This window comes from Dunckerocampus dactyliophorus, chromosome 2 (assembly GCF_027744805.1).
Source record: "Dunckerocampus dactyliophorus isolate RoL2022-P2 chromosome 2, RoL_Ddac_1.1, whole genome shotgun sequence".
Classification (NCBI taxonomy): Eukaryota; Metazoa; Chordata; class Actinopteri; order Syngnathiformes; family Syngnathidae; genus Dunckerocampus; species Dunckerocampus dactyliophorus.
In genome coordinates, this window is record NC_072820.1 from 3,029,842 (window position 1) to 3,050,911 (window position 21,070).

Genomic DNA, 21,070 nt, shown 5'->3' on the forward strand with positions numbered 1-21,070 from the left:
AATGTTTCTTCACATTTATCAGACTTGTTTATTGAACAGTATGTATCATCATGATGTGAGCCGTTAATTGTATTACTTTTGTATTTGCTTATGTGTAAGTGTTCAGGTACGGCAACTAACAATGTTTTAAAACCACAACGAAGAAGGCATGGTTTATGTCATGACTAACTGATGAGTAGGGATGGCTCTTTAGTGTTCTAATGTACAGTATTTTGTAACGTTTATAACACTAAGCAGCTGCTGTCGCACCAAACATCTTAAAAACAACTAGGGAACTTTATTTTGAAAAGGTGTACCAGGAAATGAGTGGCATGATGTTTATGACGAGGACAGCAGCACCAAGACGGCTGTCAAGCGGTGGTACTGCGGGTGTGCATGAAGACTTTTCTTTTCGATAGAGGCGATAAAGTCTGCGCAGTGTTGAGTATGTTTAGTATATTTGAGCCAAAATCCTTCCACGTACATCAACTGTCATTCTAACCAAGCTAGGTCTCTGGTTTGGCACCCACGGTTAGCTCGGCGCTATCCGTCCGCTAGCCGCCGGCTACACCGGCTGGGTCACCTGGCTCATTGACTGAGATACTATCAAAATAAGTTTTTTTTTGTTACAGCCACAACTTTTTGACGATCTTAAGTCATGCATAACGCTGTTGCCGACATGAACGAAAATACTGAATGTATGGCCGACCTAATTGAGTCTTTATAAATGCATAGGTACAGATAGTATTGATACAGCGCCATAGTGATGCTTGTTGGTTACATGCAGGTAATATAGTAGTAGTAATCATCCCTTTTTGACACGTTTCTCTCCCTCTCTTTCCTCACACACACTCAGGCAGCCATGTCTCCATCAATACCACTCCAGGAGATGATCCGGGCCATCAGGTCGGCCAGGACCCAGTGTGAGGAGCGGGGTGTCATCCAGAGGGAGTGCGCCGCCATCCGGGCTCAATTCCGACAATCTGACAGCGAGAGTCGATCTCACAACCTGGCCAAGCTTCTCTACGTGCACATGCTTGGCTACCCCGCGCATTTTGGTCAGGTGAGAGGATTTGGGGATTTTGGTATGTACTAGATTACTACTAATGTACTAGATTGGATATCTGGTAGAAATGTACCATTTACTGGATCGGATACAGTGGATCCCTGCGTTTTTATATCAATATTTGGGTAAGCCTGCCATTTTTGCCGTAGGCGTGCATGCTTTTCCAACAGGAAGTTACCCGGCATGCCCTGCGGGTTATAAATGACAACGAAATAGTATCGTTTTGCATGCGTTTTAGTGTGCAATCCTCATCGTCCTTGTGGTGCTCTTTGCGCTGTGTGTTCCACATGTTACTTGATATTTTTGCTTGCACAGACTGCGGGCCTTTGGGAAACACTGTAAATGTTATTCATGGTCATCAGGAAGAGCAAGAGAGCATGCATCTTGCCATCATATGGTCGGACTGTTAAGAATACTTTGCGCTATCAAGTTTTACTCACTTGTTCCATTTTAGAAGAGGTCTGCTTTCCTGCCTGCTATTCTAATGTTTTAAATGTGTCATTATTGCACTAACATCAGTGGTATATTCCTTCAAGCAAAATCTGCAGCGTTGCATGTCAAAGGCTATACGCAAACTAACTGGGTCACTAATGTCCGTCCTGGCTCCAACTCTGCTGTTTTGGAGCTGTGCTTGATTCCCATCTGGAGCGTGCGAGGAGATAAGATTTTCCCCGGAGGCGCTGGGCCACTTTACATTTAATGGTGGTGTTATTCTTCCTGTTAGATGGAGTGTGTGCGGATGATAGCCAGCCCTCGCTACAGTGAAAAGCGTGTGGGATACTTGGGAGCCATGATGCTGCTGGATGAGAAGCAGGATGCCAGCCTGCTCATCACAAACTCCATCAAGAAGTAAGGACGCCGATGTAATGTGACTGTACCAGAACTGTATAAACGTACTCTATTAATACAGCCCGTGTGCGCTTGTGCGTGTCTTTCAGCGACCTGTCTCACAATAGTCAGTACGTGCAGTCTCTGGCTCTGTGCACCCTCGCCTGTATCGGGTCAGCCGAGATGTGCAGAGATCTGGCACCGGAGATCGACAGGCTGCTCCGAGCCTCCAACTCCTACATTAAGAAGAAGGTAAAGATCTGTAGATCACATAGACCAGGGGTCGGCAACCCGCGGCTCCGGAGCCGCATGCGGATCTTCAGACTCTTTTGCTGAATACGGTGACATCGAAGAAGGGGAAAGTGCATTTTCGAAAAGAATTTGAAATACAATAGACGCCCCTACAACGTAAATAATCCGTTCCAAGAACCTTTATGTTATAGGGATTTTATGTTATACAAAGCGTAAAATCCATGTAAATAGCCTAATCTGTTCCAAGATCTTCCCAAAGTCACACCTTTGGGCCTTCAAAATATTCAAAGTCCACCAAATATGGTGGGAAAATATAAGAAAACTGCATAAACATAGTAAAGTAACATTTCAATATAAAATAAGGTAAATAAGTATAAGTATAATGGTCGATGGGGAACGGCCGTATAGTCTAGCAACATCACTTCAGTTCATACCACCATCATGCTTCTGGATCATTTCCTGCTTTGTTTCGATCGACAACTTTTCCCTTTTTTTCTTTTCACTTACACTTGGTTTAGGGCCCATGACTTCGGTAATTTTAACACAAAGAAAAGTAAACAAATTAAAATTAGTTTTCAATGCGTGCAAACTAGTTTAAGGGCGACTACGATGAGGAACAGAGCAGCATGTCTCTCATAAACACACAGACACGCTGGATTAGTCAGCCAATGAGATGAGAGCGTAGGCGGTGCTCCGATAATCAGCCAATGAGAGCATGAAGCGTCGGAATTTCTGCATAACTTCCTGTTTCGTTTCGATCAACAACTTTTCCCTTTTTTCTTATCCCTTACACTTGGTTTAGGGCCCATGACTACGGTAATTTTAACACAAAGAAAAGTAAACAAATTAAGAAGAGATTTCAATGCGTGCAAACTAGTTTAAGGGCGACTAAGATGAGGAAGGGAGCTCAAACACAAATCGGGACGCACTGGATTAGTCAGCCAATGAGATAAGAGCGTAGGCGGTGCCCCGATCATCAGCCAATGAGATGAGAGCGTAGGCGGTGCCCCGAACATCAGCCAATGAGAGCGTGAAGTGTCAGAATTTGTGGATAACTTCCTGCTTCCTTTCAGTCGACAACTTTTCCCTTTTTTCTTATCCCTTACACTTGGTTTAGGGCCCATGACTACGGTCATTTTAACACAAAGAAAAGTAATGAAATTAAGAAGAGATTTCAATGCGTGCAAACTAGTTTAAGGGCGACTACGATGATGAAGGGAGCTCACATACAAACATGGACGCGCTGGATAAGTCAGCCAATGAGATAAGAGCGTAGGCGGTGCCCCGATAATCAGCCAATGAGATGAGAGCGTAGGCGGTGCCCCGATAATCAGCTAATGCGAGCGTGAAGCCAGAAGGCGTCACCAAGTGTACTCTGTTAGTCTCTCTGTCGCTTGCACGGACTTGACGCTTTACGTTATATGGAATTCCTTACGTAATACCATGCGAATAATTTACATAAATTCTTTACGTTCAGTGGAATTTACGTAAAAGGAGGTTAACGTTATGCGAGGTACAACTGTATCCGACTCACCACGAGTCCGTGAATGCATCTAAACTGCGTTCTGACTGCTGATTGGTTGAGCAAGGGAAGGGAAGGGTAGATAGGCTAGTGGATGAGGTGAGTCTCACTGGAGAGAAAAAAGTTGACCGAGTTTGGAGTTGAGTGTGGAGCAAGTTACTGAACAGTAAAATAAAACTATAGAATTTTATAACGAGAAGTGCGCTGTAGCCATGCGCTCGCAGCCCGTGACACGCTAATCGCCAAGGAGCGTGCTGCGGGAGCTGACGGTGTCACCCCGCTTGTGACTGCTGTGAGGCGCGGCAGAACAATACGTTCTTTCACTTTTACGTCTCCAAATATACCAGTCCCTACATTTGTCACCGGTCGCTTCTGGGAAAATAAATCCCCAAGAGGGTTTGGAAAGTCGCCAGATGTAGCGAGAAAATGGCCAAGTTTGGCAACACTGGGCCGCACATGAGATCGTAAGGAGGGGGAAGCCGTCCACAGATGGAGAATACGTGAAAGAATCGTTCAGAGCATCTATTCTTTGAATTAAAAAATAAACAAGAAATGATTCAGAAATTGACAGAATGCCTCTCTCTGCAAAGACGGTCAAGGACAGGCTCAATAGAATGCTTATTAATGGCAGTTCAACACTCATATGCAAAAATGTGATCTCTGATGAGCTCTTTTATGTTCAAGTTGTCTACATTTTGTTTTCATTTCCAGCAAATGTGGGAACCACTGAAAAAGGCATTTAAATGCTTTCAGAGTAAGCATACACGTGCTTGCTGCACTTTGTATTTGTTAAATTTTGTTACTGTAACATTTAACATTTAAAAATGACAGCTTTGACATGTTTATAAGCTGTGTGATGTTTTGCGGCTCCAGACTATTTTTTTTTTTTTACTGAAAGAGGAGGCAAAATGGCTCTTTTGATGCTAAAGGTTGCTGACCCCTGATGTAGACCGTACCCCCTGTGTTGTTCCCCTTCTGTGTGTAATGTTCAGGATACTAGTATAGTGCACAATTGGAAGCTGAATGCATATTAAATCACATATTAGACACAGTCGTCCCTCACCACTTTGACCTTAGTGGCTTCACTCTATCACGGTTTTTCAAAAATATATTGATTAAAAAATAATGCTCTTTTGTGGTTGAATACGGCCTATTATTAATGAAATTTTCATAAAAATGAATAAATGAAGTAAAATATAAATATTAGGCATTCAGAAGACTCATTCAAAGATGTTGCAATGATATGTAGTATTTGACACTGGTCACTAGGTGTCAGTAATGTTCCTGAAATGGTCGATGAAACACACAAAAGCACCAGACTCAATCACGGTCTGCTGTTGCGGCCCCAACCCACGGCAAGATAAAACTTCCTGTCCACCCGCCGCTCGGCTCCCCTAGTGAACACATAAAAGGGATAGTTGGGATTTTTTGACATGAAGTTGTATGACATCCCCGTCAGCTTGGTCTCCGAAGTCCAGTTCTGGTCAGATTTCCGTGATGAAGAACGTAGCTCCGCTTAGTTGCTGGGGACAATCAAGGAAATTTTTAATGTGAGATTTCCAGCTCATTTTTTCATCTGTTATGATCCCCAGAAATGTATTTTTGTTCACCCTGTCAATATCCACTTCGTCTGTTTGTATTTGGTTGTACGTGTCCTTTCTGCTATGACCAAATAGCATTATTTTAGTTTTACTTAAGTTCAAGGACAATCTGTTTTTATCAAACCATCTTTTTAATATGGCCTTTTCACCCGTGACTGTTTTAATCAGCTCTGGTGTGCTTTCCCCAGAACAAAAGGCACTGGTATCATCCGCAAATAATACCAACTTTTAAGTCTTTTGTCACTTTACAGATGTCATTGATATGCAAGTTGAACAGTGGTGGTCCCAGTATTGACCCCTGGGGTACTCCACTGTGATATGTAAACTTGCAGATGTGTATTCTCCTAGCTTTACAAATTGCTTCCTGTTTGCTAGGTATTTTTGAACCCAATTCAAAACTAATCCTCTGATTCCATACCTTTCTAATTTTGTAGTTAGGATGTCGTGATTAATTCCGGCTCTCGCCCGAAGTCAGCTGGGGTAGGCTCCAGCATACGCACAACCCTAGTGAGGATTAGCGGCATAGAAAATGGATGGATGGATGGATGGATGGATAGATGGATGGATGTCGTGATTAATCGTATCAAAGGCTTTTGTGAGATCCATAAATCCTGCAGCTGCACACTTTCTGTTGTCTGTAGCGTCGGTCATTTCCTCCATAATTTCAATCAGCGCCATGGAGGTTGAAATGTTAGCTCTGTATCCGTACTGACTATCTGCGAGTAATTCATTCTTATTCCTAAATTTGTCCAACCTATTATTGAATAGCTTCTCGATAATTTTAGAAAATTGGGGTAATAAGGAGACTGGTTGGTAATTTGTAAATTGATGTTTGTCTCCATTTTTTAAAAATTGAACTATCCATCCATCCATTTTCTATCCGCTTACCCTCAAATTGGAACTACTTTAGCAATTTTCATTTTGTTAGGAAATGCTCCAGTCTGAAATAAGTTATGTATGTCAGTGGTTCTACAATCTCATTGAAAACCCTTTTGATTGTTTCCATTTTGATTCCATTACAGTCAGTGGATGTTTTTGCTTTACAATTATTGACAATATCAGTGCTTTAACAGCCATCGCGTTAACAGCAGGCTAGTATTTACACCCACAACTGTGCTGTGAATATTAAATTAAACAAATACAGATTACGGGAGTCCAGGCAGGTCTGACTTGTGCCCGAGTCTTCTTTTAGCCTCCAGGGTTTTGGTGGAGTTGAGAGAAGTACAGCATTGTGGTATTTAACACACCAGCACCAGCAAACTGTCACGCTGTGTCTGTGGCCCAAACCTGACACTCCTGCCTCGGTCTTTCTTCTGGTCTCCGTAGTCCTTCTGTAATTGTTGGAACAAATTGTGGAACCGTGACAGCGAAAAATCAAAGCTCTGAGAACCAGCTGCAAAAAAGGTCCGAACCAGTCACAGTAGAAAAGGTGTAATCGTGACATATTACAGAGAGAATACCGTGCACATTACCTAAAACCACTGTGGGCTTATGGGGGTGATTTGGGCGGGCGGGGGGGGGGTTGGGGGTGGTGGCAGCTAGGAGCCTGTGTATGTTGTTTGTGATTGTGTTGTTGTTTTATGGTGGACCCCTTAAAACTGAGATGATTCATTTCAATGGGTTATCCATCAATAAATCTGTTTCCAATCTGTAAAAAACCAAAAAACTATTTTTAATTTTCATGAGTTTGTGCGCGCATGTGCACGAAATGAAATAAGGTTTAAATACATGAGATGATGTCACACTCTTCTTCTGACACAAGCAAAAAAGCTGTTTTACCTGCACATGGTTTTACTGTAAGGACGACAGCGTGTTTGCGTATTGACTGAAGGTCTACGCACACATAGAAAAACACACAAGTTTAAAACACAGTGTTCCCTCATTTATGGCGGGGGATGGGTTCCCAAAACAGCCCGCAATAAGTGAAATCTGCGAAGTAGCAACTTTATTTTTGTACAATTCTTATATGTTTTAAGGCTGTAAAACACCCTCACAATACACTTCATGCACTTTTCAGGCATTAACATTTTCTCACATTTCTCTCTTGTTTAAACACTATCACTTCAAATTCCATTTGTATTTGAATGATCAACCTACTAGGTTGGACACAAGAAGGGATACACTCACATGTATTTCACCCCCCCAACCCTGCCTATCCGTCTTCCGTGCGCCGTTCCGCTGCGCTGTAAAACTTTTGCTCCTGTCCTCGTGTTTTCCTCCTCCTCGAACCGAAGATTCATTTATTCCGTAATGGCGCCCTACAGCTGCAACTTCTTCTTCCTCCTCTGCCAGTTGGGTGCGACCACAGGTGCCTTTGACGGTGCAGAACGTTTCGCGGACTATGTGGGTGTAAAACTTGCAAACATACGGCACTTCAGAGTCACGCTGCTAGCGATCGAGCATTTATGTAAATTTGGCTAGCCGAACGCATTCTGTGCTGCGCAGGAAGGCACGGAGGAGATTGGTTGCCAATAGTCTGCAGTCCCTTAGCCAGTCAGGACGCAGACATGACACATGGGTTCTCCCCGAGCCAATCAGGACGCAGAACACAATACATACGCTGTAAAAAAAAATAAGAAATTCAGTGAAAGGTTTGTGTGGACATTGCCTTGTACATTCCTCAACAATGGTTACGCATGTTGTATATTATGTACGTTTATCATCAGGTAAAGGTACACACATGTTGCCTCTTGTTGGTTGTGCACCATTTTATATGTTCCTGGATATTTGTGATCAAATTCCATGCTCTGGTGGGTCATCCATATTATTTCTAACGTACAAGCCGTGTCATTCGTATTCATGCTGGTATTATGGGGAATTTGATGGCATTCACTCGCTAACTACAGTTAGATAATAACGTGAAGTCTTGGATTGTCCTTCTGTTTACCCAGGCTGCACTGTGTGCCATACACATTGTGAGAAAAGTACCAGAGCTTGGGGAGCTTTTTGCCCCGACAGCTCGCTGCCTCCTTGTGGAAAAGCACCACGGTCAGTAGAACTTCAAGACCCGTCTGAGACACACATTTAACTGTTTGTATTCAAGGCTGTGGTTGTGTTTGTCTCAAGGTGTGCTCCATGGCGCCGTTGTGCTTATCACCGAGCTGTGCGAGTGCAATCCGGAGACGTTGGAGCGTTTCAGAAAGGTACAACACCGATTAACACAAATGAACTCAAAACACCAAGAAAAGCATCTACAATAGTGTCCAAAGTGCCACCCGGGGACCTATATTGGATCGGTTTTAGCATCTTTTAATGTACAAGAACCTTTCACTATTTGTCCACTGTTGTTATCCCTGGAGCATCCCCACTTTCCTTGTTTGTACAGTATAATGCTCTAACAACATCTTCAGGGACAGCATGAACATACCTCCCTTACATCCTGGTGTATCGTACAGAATGTGTGTCCTAATGTGTCTGTGCTGTGTGTCGCAGGCAGTGCCAGATCTCGTTCGGATCATGAAGGGCTTGGTCACCTCCGGTTATTCTCCAGAGCACGACGTGGCTGGGATCAGTGATCCCTTCCTGCAGGTCTGTCTACACTCCAGGGCGGCTAACACTATAAAGCAGGGGTAGGGAACCTATGGCAAACATCGAAGCTGTAGCTGGCAACATGACTTGCATCGCTATTGTGGTGGGCTTGAGTGGTCAGAGGCAATCTTCAGCTTGTTTAAGGAAACTCTTTATATGCAGCCATCCGGGAACACAACATGCCTCTGATCATTTTCTGTGTGACCGACGATTGCCACAATATTGTAAAACATATACAGTGGTGTGAAAAAGTGTTTGCCCCCTTCCTGATTTCTTGTTTTTTCCATGTTTGTCACACTTAAATGTTTCAGATCACCAAACAAATTTAATTAGTCAATGACAACACAACTGAACACAAAATGCAGTTTTTAAATGAAACTTTTGATTATTAAGGGAGAAAAAAAATCCAAACCTGGAAAAGTGGTTGCTCCCCCCCGTCACAACATAACTGAGCTTAATTGAGATCTGTGAGTGTGGAAAAGGTTATAAAGCCATTCCTAAAGCTTTGGGACTCCAGCGAACCACAGTGAGAGCCATTATCCACAAATGGCCAAAACATGGGACAGTGGTGAACCTTCCCAGGAGTGGCCGGCCAACCAAAATGACTCCAAGAGTGCAGCTACGCCACATCCAAAAGGTCGCAAAAGACCCTACAACAACATCCTGCAGGTTTCACTTGCCTCAGTTAAGGTCAGTGTTCATGACTCCACCATAAGAAAGACACTGGGGAAAATTGGCCTGCATGGCAGAGATCCAAGACCAAAACCACTGCTGAACAAAAAGAACATTAAGGCTCGTCTCAGTGTTGCCAGAAAACATCTTGAGGATCCCCAAGACCTTTGCGAAAATACTGTGTGGTCTGACGAGACAAAAGTTTAACTTTTTGGAAGGTGTGTGTCCCATTACATCTAATGCAAAAGTAACGCATTTCATCATACCAACAGTAAAATATGGTGGTGGTAGTGTGATGGTCTGGAGCTGTTTTGCTGCTTCAGGACCTGGAAGACTTGATGTGATAAATGGAAGCATGAATTGTGCTGAAGGAGAATGTCCGGCCATCTGTTGGTGACCTCAAGCTGAAACCAACTTGGGTTCTGCAGCAGGACAATGATCCAAAACACACCAGCAAGTCCACCTCTGAATGGCTGAAGAAAAACAAAATGAAGACTTTGGAGTGGCCTAGTTCAAGTCCTGACCTGAATCCTATTGAGATGCTGTGGCATGACCTTAAAAAGGCGCTTCATGCTGGAAAACCCTCCAATGTGGCTGAATGACAACAATTCTGCAAAATTCCTCCCCAGCGCTGTAAGAGACTCATTGCAAGTTATCACAAACGCTTGATTGCAGTTGTTGCTGCTAAGGGGGGCCCAGCCAGTTATTAGCTTTAGGGGGCACTTTTTCACACCACTGCATAAATAAAATATATAAATATATATAAGTATAAAACTGAACGTCTTAGCTAGTAGAGCCGAGAGTGCCAGTCAAAATTATCAATGCGCTTTTTGGATGGGATTGAATGCAAAGGTGGAGAAAAAAAAAAAAGACTTAATGACGCATCCTCACATTCGCAGGTGCGCATCCAGAGACTGCTGAGAATCCTCGGTCGCAACAGCGAGGCGGCTAGCGACGCCATGAATGATCTTCTGGCTCAGGTTGAATTCATGCTTACGTTGCACGCACGTCTTGTATTTGACAGAATGACTAAGTGAGAGAGATGGGGATTTTGTGCTGCTGTGTAGGTCGCCACCAACACGGATAGCACTAAGAGTGTGGGCAACGCTGTGCTGTATGAGACCGTTCTCACTGTGCTGGACATCAAGTCAGAGAGTGGCCTCAGGGTAGGAGACTTAGTAATGGGGTGCTGTTCGTTTGTAATACTTGATATTGAAAAATAAGAAATAATATGAATTAATAGATGCACTCTTGATGTCCTCAGGTGCTGGCTGTGAACATCTTGGGGCGCTTCCTCCTGAACAACGACAGAAACATTAGGTCAGCGCAGCTTTTCAGCATCCCCTCCTTAAATCCCTTTTTCCTCGCTCTCGTCTCATCCCACACCCTCTGCTCCTTTCTCTCGGGTTATTCTTCATTTTCATTCCTCAAGGCCACTGGTCACACCTCCACAGCCACAGGGAGAAACGTCTTGACAGGTTGTCATCAGTCTGAGCTATCTCATCACTTTGCCTTGCTGGATTTTCTCTGGAGCCACACTAGAAGGTCACTTCCTGTCTGCCAGGCAGGGTGAAGGCTCATCAGTCGTTCCTCTGGGGTTTGGTATTGTAATATTTTTCCCAGCTCCTATCCGTAAGGGACAAGAGGTCACTAGACGCGCTTGTCTGCTTTTTACCTGCAGGGGCCTTTATCGCTTTGTGGCGGTAATAGGACCGGATTATTCCCCCTGGGTCCTGCCTGTAATATGTGTCATTTCCCGCTTTTCCCCCTTTGATATTCTGATGTATGAAAGCTGATTTTTGGTCCTTTTGTGTGCATGTGCAGATATATCGCCATGACTTCACTGCAGAAGATTGTCGGGACGGACAACATAGCAGTGCAGCGTCACAGAGGAACCATCGTGGACTGCTTGAAGGACGCAGACGCTTCTGTCAAACGGTAATTTTCCTGCTTGTTCATCAAGTTTTTTTCCCTTTGCTTGATATGAACCTGCTTCACAAATAGCTAATACTTTAAACCCATTCAATGCCAGCCAGTTCTCAAAAGACAACCCCTTCAGTAGCGTCCATTTTAGACCATTTTGGCTGATCTTTCAAGCCGCATAGAATATTGTGTTCTACGGCTATATAAACATGGAACCTACCAAAAGAAAGATTAGCCTTTTGTCTTTCATCAGAAAAAAAGGTTTGTTTCTACCTTTTTTAGTTCTTTAGTAATCAGCGGTAGAACATAAGTAAGTTTCAGGAAAATATCAGTTCCCAACTAGAAGAACAGCTTTTTGTGAAAAGATACATTTCAAGCATAACTTTCACTTTGACACAAATATTTCTTGCTTTTGTGACAGCTCAAATATCTAAATAACTATACCAAGGGGTGGTTTTACATCAAAATAACAATTTATTTACAAATATTTACGAAAACACCATGAAATATTTACAATTTTCACATGGTAAATAAACTGTGTGTGTGCATGCGCATGCAAGTGTGTGCATGCGTGAAAATTTCCCTACGATGCGTAACCTTCTGCACGCTACACTCCTCCACGCTCTCCCATTTCCTCCTTGCTGTTGAGTGTGTTTTTACATGCAAAAGATCCACGCCGAGCTCGTATCAAATGCACTTCTGCCACCTTGTGGCCGTTTTTATATACGCATAAACTTCTTCTACTTTGTCATGTTCAGCCGCGCGCTGGACCTCTCCTTAGCGCTGGTGTCCGCCAGCAACATCCGCTCCATGATGAAGGAGTTACTCGTCTTCCTCTCCTCCTGCCCTCCTGAACTCCGAGCTGAAGCAGCCAGCGGAATATTCCACGCTGCAGAGAAGTGAGTGAATCCTGCACGACTGTACGCCATGCACGTGCCCTTTGTATTATGCTTTACACGCATGAGCGGTGGTCTCTTGATATACCAAGCCAGCTTTACTGTCTCTCAGTGACGTGGCTGCGTGTTTCACTGTTTCACTCTAGGCCTGCACAGCAGCAAATACAAATAGCTTTTTGTGTGTATTTCTGACTTAATCTAAAGCACCATTTTGTGTGTGCGTGCGTGCGTGCGTGCGTGCGTGCGTGTGTGTGTGTGTGTGTGTGCGCGCGCGTGCGTGTCAGGTATGCACCCTCCCAGCGTTGGCACATTGACACCATCCTGCATGTCCTCACCACGGTAAATACTGACTCTATCACACGACATTGCCGTTTATTTGTACAGCAATCCCTCGTTTCACTGTAAATTGGTTCCAGTGATAGGTGAATTTCCGCAAAGTAGGATTCCTTATTTATAGATCAAATATTTTTGTACTCAAAGCATAGAAAACCTGTTTACGACTTGTTTTTAACATTATTAGAGCCCTCTAGACATGAAATAGCACCCCTATAGTCGCCTTTACACTTGTATTACCCAATATAGTTGACTTAATAAGAGGAACAGGAGCAATACTTCCTGCTGTGGCTATTGTCTCATCAGTGTAACATTACTGACACCTAGTGACCAGTGTAGAAAACTACATATCATCACATCTTTGAATGCATCTCCATAATGCCTTAGATTTAGGGGCCAAGCACAAAGACCCAGCCTGTGCAAGGATCCTATTGTAATCGTTGTTTATTGATTTTATTATTATTATTGTTAATGTTGTTTCTGATTCTGTTCATAATTTTAATGGGGAGAATTTCTAAGCGCAGCCAAGGCGTCGAGAGGGTCCAGATCATGTGTGTAAATATATGCATACACTAATACTCGATTACTGTGGAACAAAGCGTTACGCTTTTCGTGTGGTCACAGATAAAATGAGTCTTGTATTATCCTTCATACATTTGCGATCATGGAAAGTTGGCAAAGCTGTGTGGTCATTTCTGTTTACTGAGGAGTTGTCATGCTTGTGAGAGAGCGTCATTGTTGGTCACGTATTCCCACACTGGCAGGCCGGCGGTGACGTGCGAGACGAAACTGTCCCCAACCTGATCCTGCTCATCACCAGCGCTGCCGAGCTTCACTGTTACACCGTTCACAAGCTTTATCGGGCGCTCTTCACCGACATCTCTCAGGTGTGTGTGTGTGTATAAACTACACAGACAGTCCCGTTATAATGTGTTTCTGAGCAAAGGTGACCAGGTAACACCAAATCATGAAATGAATGTATTGGAAACAGATTTTAGATTGTGCAAGTGGAAGTAATGAAAAGTGTTGAGACATGTGAGTAGTAGTTTTGCATGTTTGTCTGCAGCAACCTCTGGTCCAGGTGGCATGCTGGTGCATTGGAGAGTACGGGGACCTGCTGCTCAAAGGAGAGTGTCAGGAGATGGAGCCTGTTGAGGTTGCACATATTTTGTTTTCAGCAAAGACACGTACTATGAATCCTTTGGAATTGCATAGAAATGTTTTTTGACTCACTGTTGGCACATCGTCCAATTAGCTGACTGAGGACAGCGTGCTGGATGCCTTGGAAACGGTCCTACAGTCCCACATGTCCTCCCCGGTGACGAGAGGCTTTGCTCTCACCGCCACCATGAAACTGAGCACCCGCATCACGGAGAATGTGGAGTGAGTCTGTCACACTTTCACGCTTCTCCACAACAGGAACATGCAGCTCACCATCTGTGATGTAATCTTGACGTCATAAAGCCATTAGAACATCGTCTTAGAAAAAGTCATCACTAACTTAGGGTTGGGCAATATGGAGCATGTTGCCATTTTTGCCAGTAATGTGCTTATAATGATTAAAATCATAATAAAACACAAGATAAAGTTTTTAGGCAAACCAAAAAAATAGTTTTTTTTTAACAATGTAATGTAAAAAATAAAGTCCTTCTGTGACCAACAACTTATTCACCGACTTTGTAAATAATATCAAAATATAACAACAATGTAACAATATGGACAACACGACCTTGAAAAACACCACACGATTTTGTGAAAATGAACATTAGAGGACTGAAGTATGTAAATCTTATCATTGTATCGATCCGATGTTGATACTATCCTTATTTGATGGCTTACTTTCCTTATTTTTGATTTGTCAACAATTTATTCCTCGCTTATTACTTTCATTCAATTTTAATATTATATATATATATTTTTTTTACATTATACTATACTATTATCCTTTTTTATTTTATTTTTTTAAATGTGAAACGTGAATCAAATTCAGTTCAATTCAATGGATTGATACAGCACCATGAGCAAGCACTTGGCGACGGAGTCATGGAACAACCTTGAAAGTTGGGTTAGGATATAAAAATGGTATAAAAAATATATAAAATATATTTAAAATGATATAAAAAATACCCCCGATATCAATACAATCAATATTTGGATGGATCCACCCATCCCTAGCAAACAGAGGTCGAGGGAGAGGTCACTTTAATTAGAACAAATGACTGAAGTGGCAAGCAGTGTGATTTTTAAAAAGTCTTCCTTCCTGTTTTTAGCCGAATCAGAAGCATTGTGAGTATTTACGGCAGCTGCATAGACGTGGAGCTCCAGCAAAGGGCAGTGGAGTACAACGCTCTCTTCCAGAAATACGACCACATGAGGTTTGTGAGGGTTCTTGTAGCTATGAAGGCCACGTTACGAAGATGCTGACAGCCAGTTGACCGTGTCCACAGGGCAGCAGTGCTGGAGAGGATGCCCGTGTTTGAGAAGAACTCCCCGGGTCATACCAACGGAGAGTCCACGGGGGACGACGCCGTCAAAGTGATGGACAAGGTGAAGCAGAGAGAGATCTCACTGCCACAGCAACAACAACCTGTTAACCAGGTGAGAACATGATGGCTTCACAGGATAAGACAGAGGAATAACACTGTGGGGGACAAATATGTTTAGAACTACAAATTCTACCAAAAAATCTTCTACTGTCACTTCTTTTGGGGGCTTTTTCATGTCACAAACAAGACAGAGCTGCCTGTGAGTGCTTTGTTGGCACCTGCTGCTTGTTTTTTCAGTGGTGTGAAAAAGTGTTTCTTATTAAGGGAGGGAAAAAATCCAAACCTACATAGCCACATTGGAGGGGTTTCCAGCATGAAGGCCTTTTTAAGGTCATGCCACAGCGTCTCAATAGGATTCAGGTCAGGACTTGGACTAGGCCACTCCAAAGTCTTCAGCCATTCAGAGGTGGACTTGCTGGTGTGTTTTGGATCATTGTCCTGCTACAGAACCCAAGTTGGTTTCAGCTTGAGGTCACCAACAGATGGCCGGACATTCTCCTTCAGCACAATTCATGCTTCCATTTATCACAGCAAGTCTTCCAGGTCCCAAAGCAGCAAAACAGCCCCAGACCATCACACTACCATCACCATATTTTACTGTTGCTATGACGTTCTTTTTCTGAAATGCGGCGTTACTTTTACACACGATGTAATGGGACACACACCTTTTGAAAAAGTACAACTTTTTCTCTCGTCACACCACAGAGTATTTTCGCAAAGGTCTTGGGGATCATCAAGATGTTTTCAGGCAAAGCTGGGACGAACCTTAATGTTGTTTTTGTTCAGCAGTGGTTTTGGTCTTGGAACTCTGCCATGCAGGCCGTTTTTTCCCAGTGTTTTTCTTATGGTGGAGTCATGAACTCTGACCTTAACTGAGGCAAGTGAGGCCTGCAGTTCTTTGGATGTTGTTGTGGGGTCTTTTGTGACCTCTTGGATGAGTCGTCGCTGCGCCAAAGTGAAACCTATATATTCTACAGGAATTCATCATTCATTCATCAGGGATGTCCAAACTTGTTCCACAGTGACAAATGAAAAATAATAAAATTGTGACTTTTTCCCCAACCAAATTTTCCAAAAACGACAACTTTATTCTTTCTTTTTTGTGATAATATTACGACTGTAATATTTCAACTCTCTTCTACTAAAATGACGTTCTTTTTTCTCATATTTTTTCTCTTTATATTTACTTTATTCTCATACAATTTTCTGCTGTTGTTGTTTTTTTTTTAATTGTACAACTATAATTCTTTTTTCCTCATAATATTTATTCTCAAAAAATTGTGATTTTTTTTTCTAGTTAGAATGCAACTTTTTTTCTCTTGATATTTTTCACTTAATTCTCGTAAAATTACAGCAATTTTTTCCCATTTTTACTGTCAGTGGGGTTTTTTTCAGCTATTTCAGCTTTCTTCCAGTAAATTTTCTTCTGGTATTAATGAATTTATTCCTATAATATTTAGACTTCATTCCCGTAATATTTAGACTTTTCCCCTAACCTAATTTTCCAAAAATGACAACTTTATTCTTGGTTTTGTTTGTCGTAATATTACGAGTAATATTTCAACTCCATTCTACTAAAATGACATTATTTTTCGTAATATTAGGAGTTTATTCTCTTAAAGTGACGACTTTTTTTTCCCGTTGGAATACAATGTTTTTCTCTTCATATTTTGACTTTATTCCCATTCAATTCCAGCTCTTTTCTCCAGTTCTGCTGCTGTTTTTTTTCTTTTTGGTAATTGTATTATATTTCAACTTTCTTCTTGTAATTATGACTTTATTCTTTGAGTCTTTTTCCTGCAACCTCATTTTTTTTCTCATAATGTTACAACTTTTTTTTTGTTTTCTTGAATATTTCAACTTTGTCCTGCTAAAATGTTTCCTCCTAATATTGTGCCGTTATTCTCGTAAATTTATGACTTTTTCTCTGTAGATTACAACTTTTGTTTTTTCTTAATATTTTGAGTTTAATCTTGTAAAATTACTCCTGATTATTCCATTTTTGCTGCTGTTTTTATTATTATTATTATTATTATATTTTTAGAATGTGCCACGGGCCAATAAAAAACACAGCAGCGGGCCGCAAATGGCCCCCGGGTTACACTTTTATACACATGTATACTTTGGCCACTTTAAAGCATAAATCCTCAGGCCGCCACAAATAAATGAAAGTATGGGAAACACTGCTCTTTCCTCAGTGTGCATCATTCATGAAATTGTGATGGACAGCAGCTGAAGTGTAACGTTCGACCTCAGCTGGATGAGTCAGAACTCATCAATGTAGTCTGCCAACATGTTTCTTCTTTATCTGGGTTTTCTTTTGCGATTCTGACCACGGCGCTGAGCTCCAATAATAACTAATGATGTCGTGTGTGTGTGTGTGTTTTGTGTAGGTATGTAATCTCTTGGACTTGCTGGGCGACTCGGAGGAGCCTGTTCATCCAGGTCCAGCTCAGGGCGGTGCAGCAACCGGCCTGACCAACAACCCTGCAAGACCTGCTGGAGAGGACCTGCTGGATCTGTTGGGCGGCTTTGAGCCAACCCCACCGACTCCAGGTCTTGCCACGTACACAGTGCCTTGCATAAGTATTCACCCCCACTCCTTTCAACCTTTTATTACTTTTGGCAAAGTAATTTGGCTTTTTTTGGAGGGAAAAAGCTCCTTTCCTTTCATGTCAAAGTAAAAACAGAATTTTTCCAATTTGTGCCAATTAATTACGGCATAAGTAGTCACCCCCTTGGATATCTGAGCCTTTTATTGCTTAAATTTGGCTTTTTTGAAAAGAATTTGGGGGAAAAAAGCTGCCTTCATGTCAAATTAAAAGACATTTTTACACACTGGTGTCAATTAAAAATATATAAGGTAAAATAAACTGCATAAGTAATCACCGCTTTGGATATGTGAGCCTTTCTTTACTTTTATTAATAAAATTTGGCTTTTTTTGACAATAAATAAAAAAAAAAGAGCTGTGTTCATGTCAAAGAGAAAAATTGTATAAATGAATGTAAGATATATCAGGTAAAAAAAAAAGTGTGTAAGTATTCACCCCCTTGGATATTTCAGCCTTTTGTTGCTTTTATGAATGAAATTTGGCTTTTTTGACAAGACTATGAAAAAAAAAAAGTTCATTTCATGCCATGAAAACAGATTTTGACAAACAGGTGTCATTAATAATTAATACATCCGGTAAAATAAAGTGCATAAGTATCGGGGGAGAATATGCTGCTTCCCGTCCCGTTTTTGTTTGAATGCGAGCATCACTTTGCTTCTGTGTCGCAGCCCCCGCAGCGAGCGTCTACGAGAAGAACGGCGTAACGTTGACGCTGGCGTGTGACAAGCACTCCGACTCGGGCCTGACGGTCACCCTCGCGGCCTCCAACTCCTCCGACTCGGACGTGACGAGCTTCACTCTCCAGGCCGCCGTTCCTAAGGTTGGTCTGATGTCAGGGTCGTCATGGTGATGTGGTGGTGGCGGCGGCGGTGGCCTCACGCTGAATGTGATGCTTTCAGAGCGTCCACTTACACATGAAGGCCCCCAGTGGAGACACGCTGCCCGCGCGAGGCGCCGCTCAGGTGACCCAGTCGGTCCTGCTCAATAATCCCAACAAGGTGGGGGCACACACGCATACTGACAAATCAGGACCAGGTGGGCCACTTTGATATCGTAGGTTTTGTAAAGCCATGTGAAGATATGCTAACACCTTGTAGAAGATGAAAGAAACCTTTGACCTTTTCATACTTCAATTACACTTTCAACATTCACGTCTTCTTGTAAACTTAGCATTTTATTCCCGTCGCAGTACAACTTTTTCGCAGCCTCATTTTACATAAATTCTCGTAATGTGATGACTTGAGAAAATAACATCTTTTTTCTTCAATGTTTCAACTCCAACGTTCATTTTATCTTCATTCATTCATTTTTGTTTGAATAATTACGTCATGTTATGACTTTATTCTCGTAATTTTACAACTTTTTTTCTTCTGATGTTATGACATTATTCTCCTATTTCAGTGTTTTATTTTCCAAATATTTCAGCATTTGTCTTCTTTTTCTTGTAAACGTATGACTTTATTCTCACAAAATTATAACTTTTTCACAACCTAATTTTCCAAAAACTTTAGAAAAGATCTATTTTTATATATATTTTTTTAATTTTATTTTCATTTATGTATTTATTTTAATATTTTTTTTACCTCATATTACTCTATTCTCATAAAACTACATGTTTTTTTTTCATAATATTATGACTTTTTTACATTTTCCAAATATTTCAACATTTACACTTTCCTGTAACGTTTAGACTTTATTCCCGTAACACTTTGGCGAATACTTTGGCTTTATTCTCTAACTTTCAAAAGACAACTTTATTTTCTTTAGTTTCTTTATTTCATTTCTCATGACATGACGACTTCAGAAAATAATATTTTTGTCTTTAATATTTCAACTTTAATTTTTTATTTTAATCATTGTTTTTTTTCCCCTCATGTGACGACTTTATTCTCATAAAATGACAACTTTATTTATTTTTTTAATATTAAAATGTAATATTAACTTTTTTTTTAAATTTACATAATATTTGTTTTTGCTATTTTGGACTTTATACTGGTAATATGGCAATGAATGGGCGCTATTCCGCCTCCATTGCTGAGGCAGCCATTCTGAGCTGCGGCCGCAAGGTGATGGGCGCCAGTCATGGCGGCAAGCCCCGATCTATTGGTGGACACCGGAGGTCGGGGCTGCCGTCAAGCTGAAGAAGCAGTCCTATCGAGCAGGGATGGCTTGTGGGACTCCTGAAGCAGCTGACAGGTACCGGCAGGCCAGGCGGCACGTGGCTTCGGCGGTGGTCGAGGCAAAAACTCGGCTGTAGGAGGAGTTCGGTGAGGCCATGGAGCATGACTTTCGGTCGGCCTCGAAGAGGTTCTGGCAAACCGTCCGGCATCAGAGAGGGGAAGCAGTGCCCGGTCCACGCTGTTTACAGTGGGGACGGGGGCCTGCTGACCTCACATTAAGATATAGTCGGACGGTGGAAGGAATACTTTGAGGCCCTTCTCAATCCCACTGACATACCTCCCAAGGAGGACACGAACGTGGACAGGTCCATCACCGTGGCTGACGTATCTGGGGTACTCAAAATGCTCCCCAGTGCCAAAGCTCAGCCCATTGGAAAAATTTTTTTCCAATGTGCCCCGGGCTGCGAAGAGCTCCCGGGCCACACTTTGGACACCCCTGCTAGAGTGTGTGTAATGTCTGGTACTGCAGCGGAGGATCTTCTCAGTGTCTCCTCCTCCTCCCTGCAGGTCACCCTGAAGATGAGGATACGAATATCTTACTCGAGCCAAGGGTCTGCCGTTCAGGACACGGTTCAGGTTGATTCCTTTCCTGGAGTCGATGTGTGAGCATCACACCGAAACACTACACTTCCTGAAATTCCAGTTTGTTTGTTTTTATAGAAAACACAACCTCCGTCAGTCTACTTTGGAATACTACAAAACAACCAAGTATTGCTGCGCGTTTCCAGTGGCAACTGTGTATAAAACGTCAAATTGTGTGTAACATTCAGGGTTTTTATTGGGTCTTTTCTTTCTTCTTGAAGCCATTACTGTTTTAAATAGTGAAACACATCGGAGTAGCACCCCTCCTGTGCCTTTCACCCTATTTGTGTGCCGAGGTTTTTAATCGTTGAATAAAGTCGCAAGCAGCGTTTCAATTCCTCTACAAAGGACGCTCCAGCTGCCCATTTTGCAGGCGACATTGCCATGTACATAGATTCAGGTGGTCACACATACTGTTTTATTTCTCTACAATGAATTTGAAGCTGCTGAGTGCTGAAAGTTTGATGGGCTCTCATGTCATTTTGCAATAAAGACGAGTGAGTGTGACGCTCGCGTGTTGATCTACTCTCCGGCGTGTGCACGAGAAGAC

General features: G+C 42.3%; 1 protein-coding gene across 1 annotated transcript; it reads left to right on the top strand.

Moving 5' to 3' along the window:
- Positions 1 to 314: 314 nt before the first annotated feature.
- ap1g2 (adaptor related protein complex 1 subunit gamma 2) lies at positions 315 to 21,027 on the top strand. The gene is made up of 22 exons (XM_054767731.1): positions 315 to 424; positions 836 to 1,042; positions 1,770 to 1,894; positions 1,984 to 2,125; positions 8,140 to 8,236; positions 8,315 to 8,391; positions 8,681 to 8,776; positions 10,348 to 10,428; positions 10,516 to 10,614; positions 10,713 to 10,768; positions 11,273 to 11,386; positions 12,130 to 12,270; positions 12,552 to 12,606; positions 13,365 to 13,487; positions 13,667 to 13,756; positions 13,856 to 13,983; positions 14,871 to 14,975; positions 15,048 to 15,198; positions 17,540 to 17,702; positions 18,427 to 18,578; positions 18,658 to 18,756; positions 20,446 to 21,027. The coding sequence occupies exons 2-22, from the start codon at positions 842 to 844 to the stop codon at positions 20,542 to 20,544; spliced, it is 2,394 nt and encodes a 797-aa protein (XP_054623706.1). The 5' UTR covers positions 315 to 424; positions 836 to 841; the 3' UTR covers positions 20,545 to 21,027.
- The last annotated feature ends 43 nt before the right edge of the window (positions 21,028 to 21,070 follow it).

Bases quoted from the DNA above. Each gene is read 5' to 3' on its own strand.
- ap1g2 (XM_054767731.1), top strand. From the start codon at position 842: ATGTCTCCATCAATACCACTCCAGGAGATGATCCGGGCCATCAGGTCG. The intron at 8,237-8,314 runs GTCAGTAGAACT...GTTTGTCTCAAG, and splicing joins CCTTGTGGAAAAGCACCACG to GTGTGCTCCATGGCGCCGTT. The intron at 18,757-20,445 runs GTGGGGGCACAC...TCCTCCCTGCAG, and splicing joins TGCTCAATAATCCCAACAAG to GTCACCCTGAAGATGAGGAT.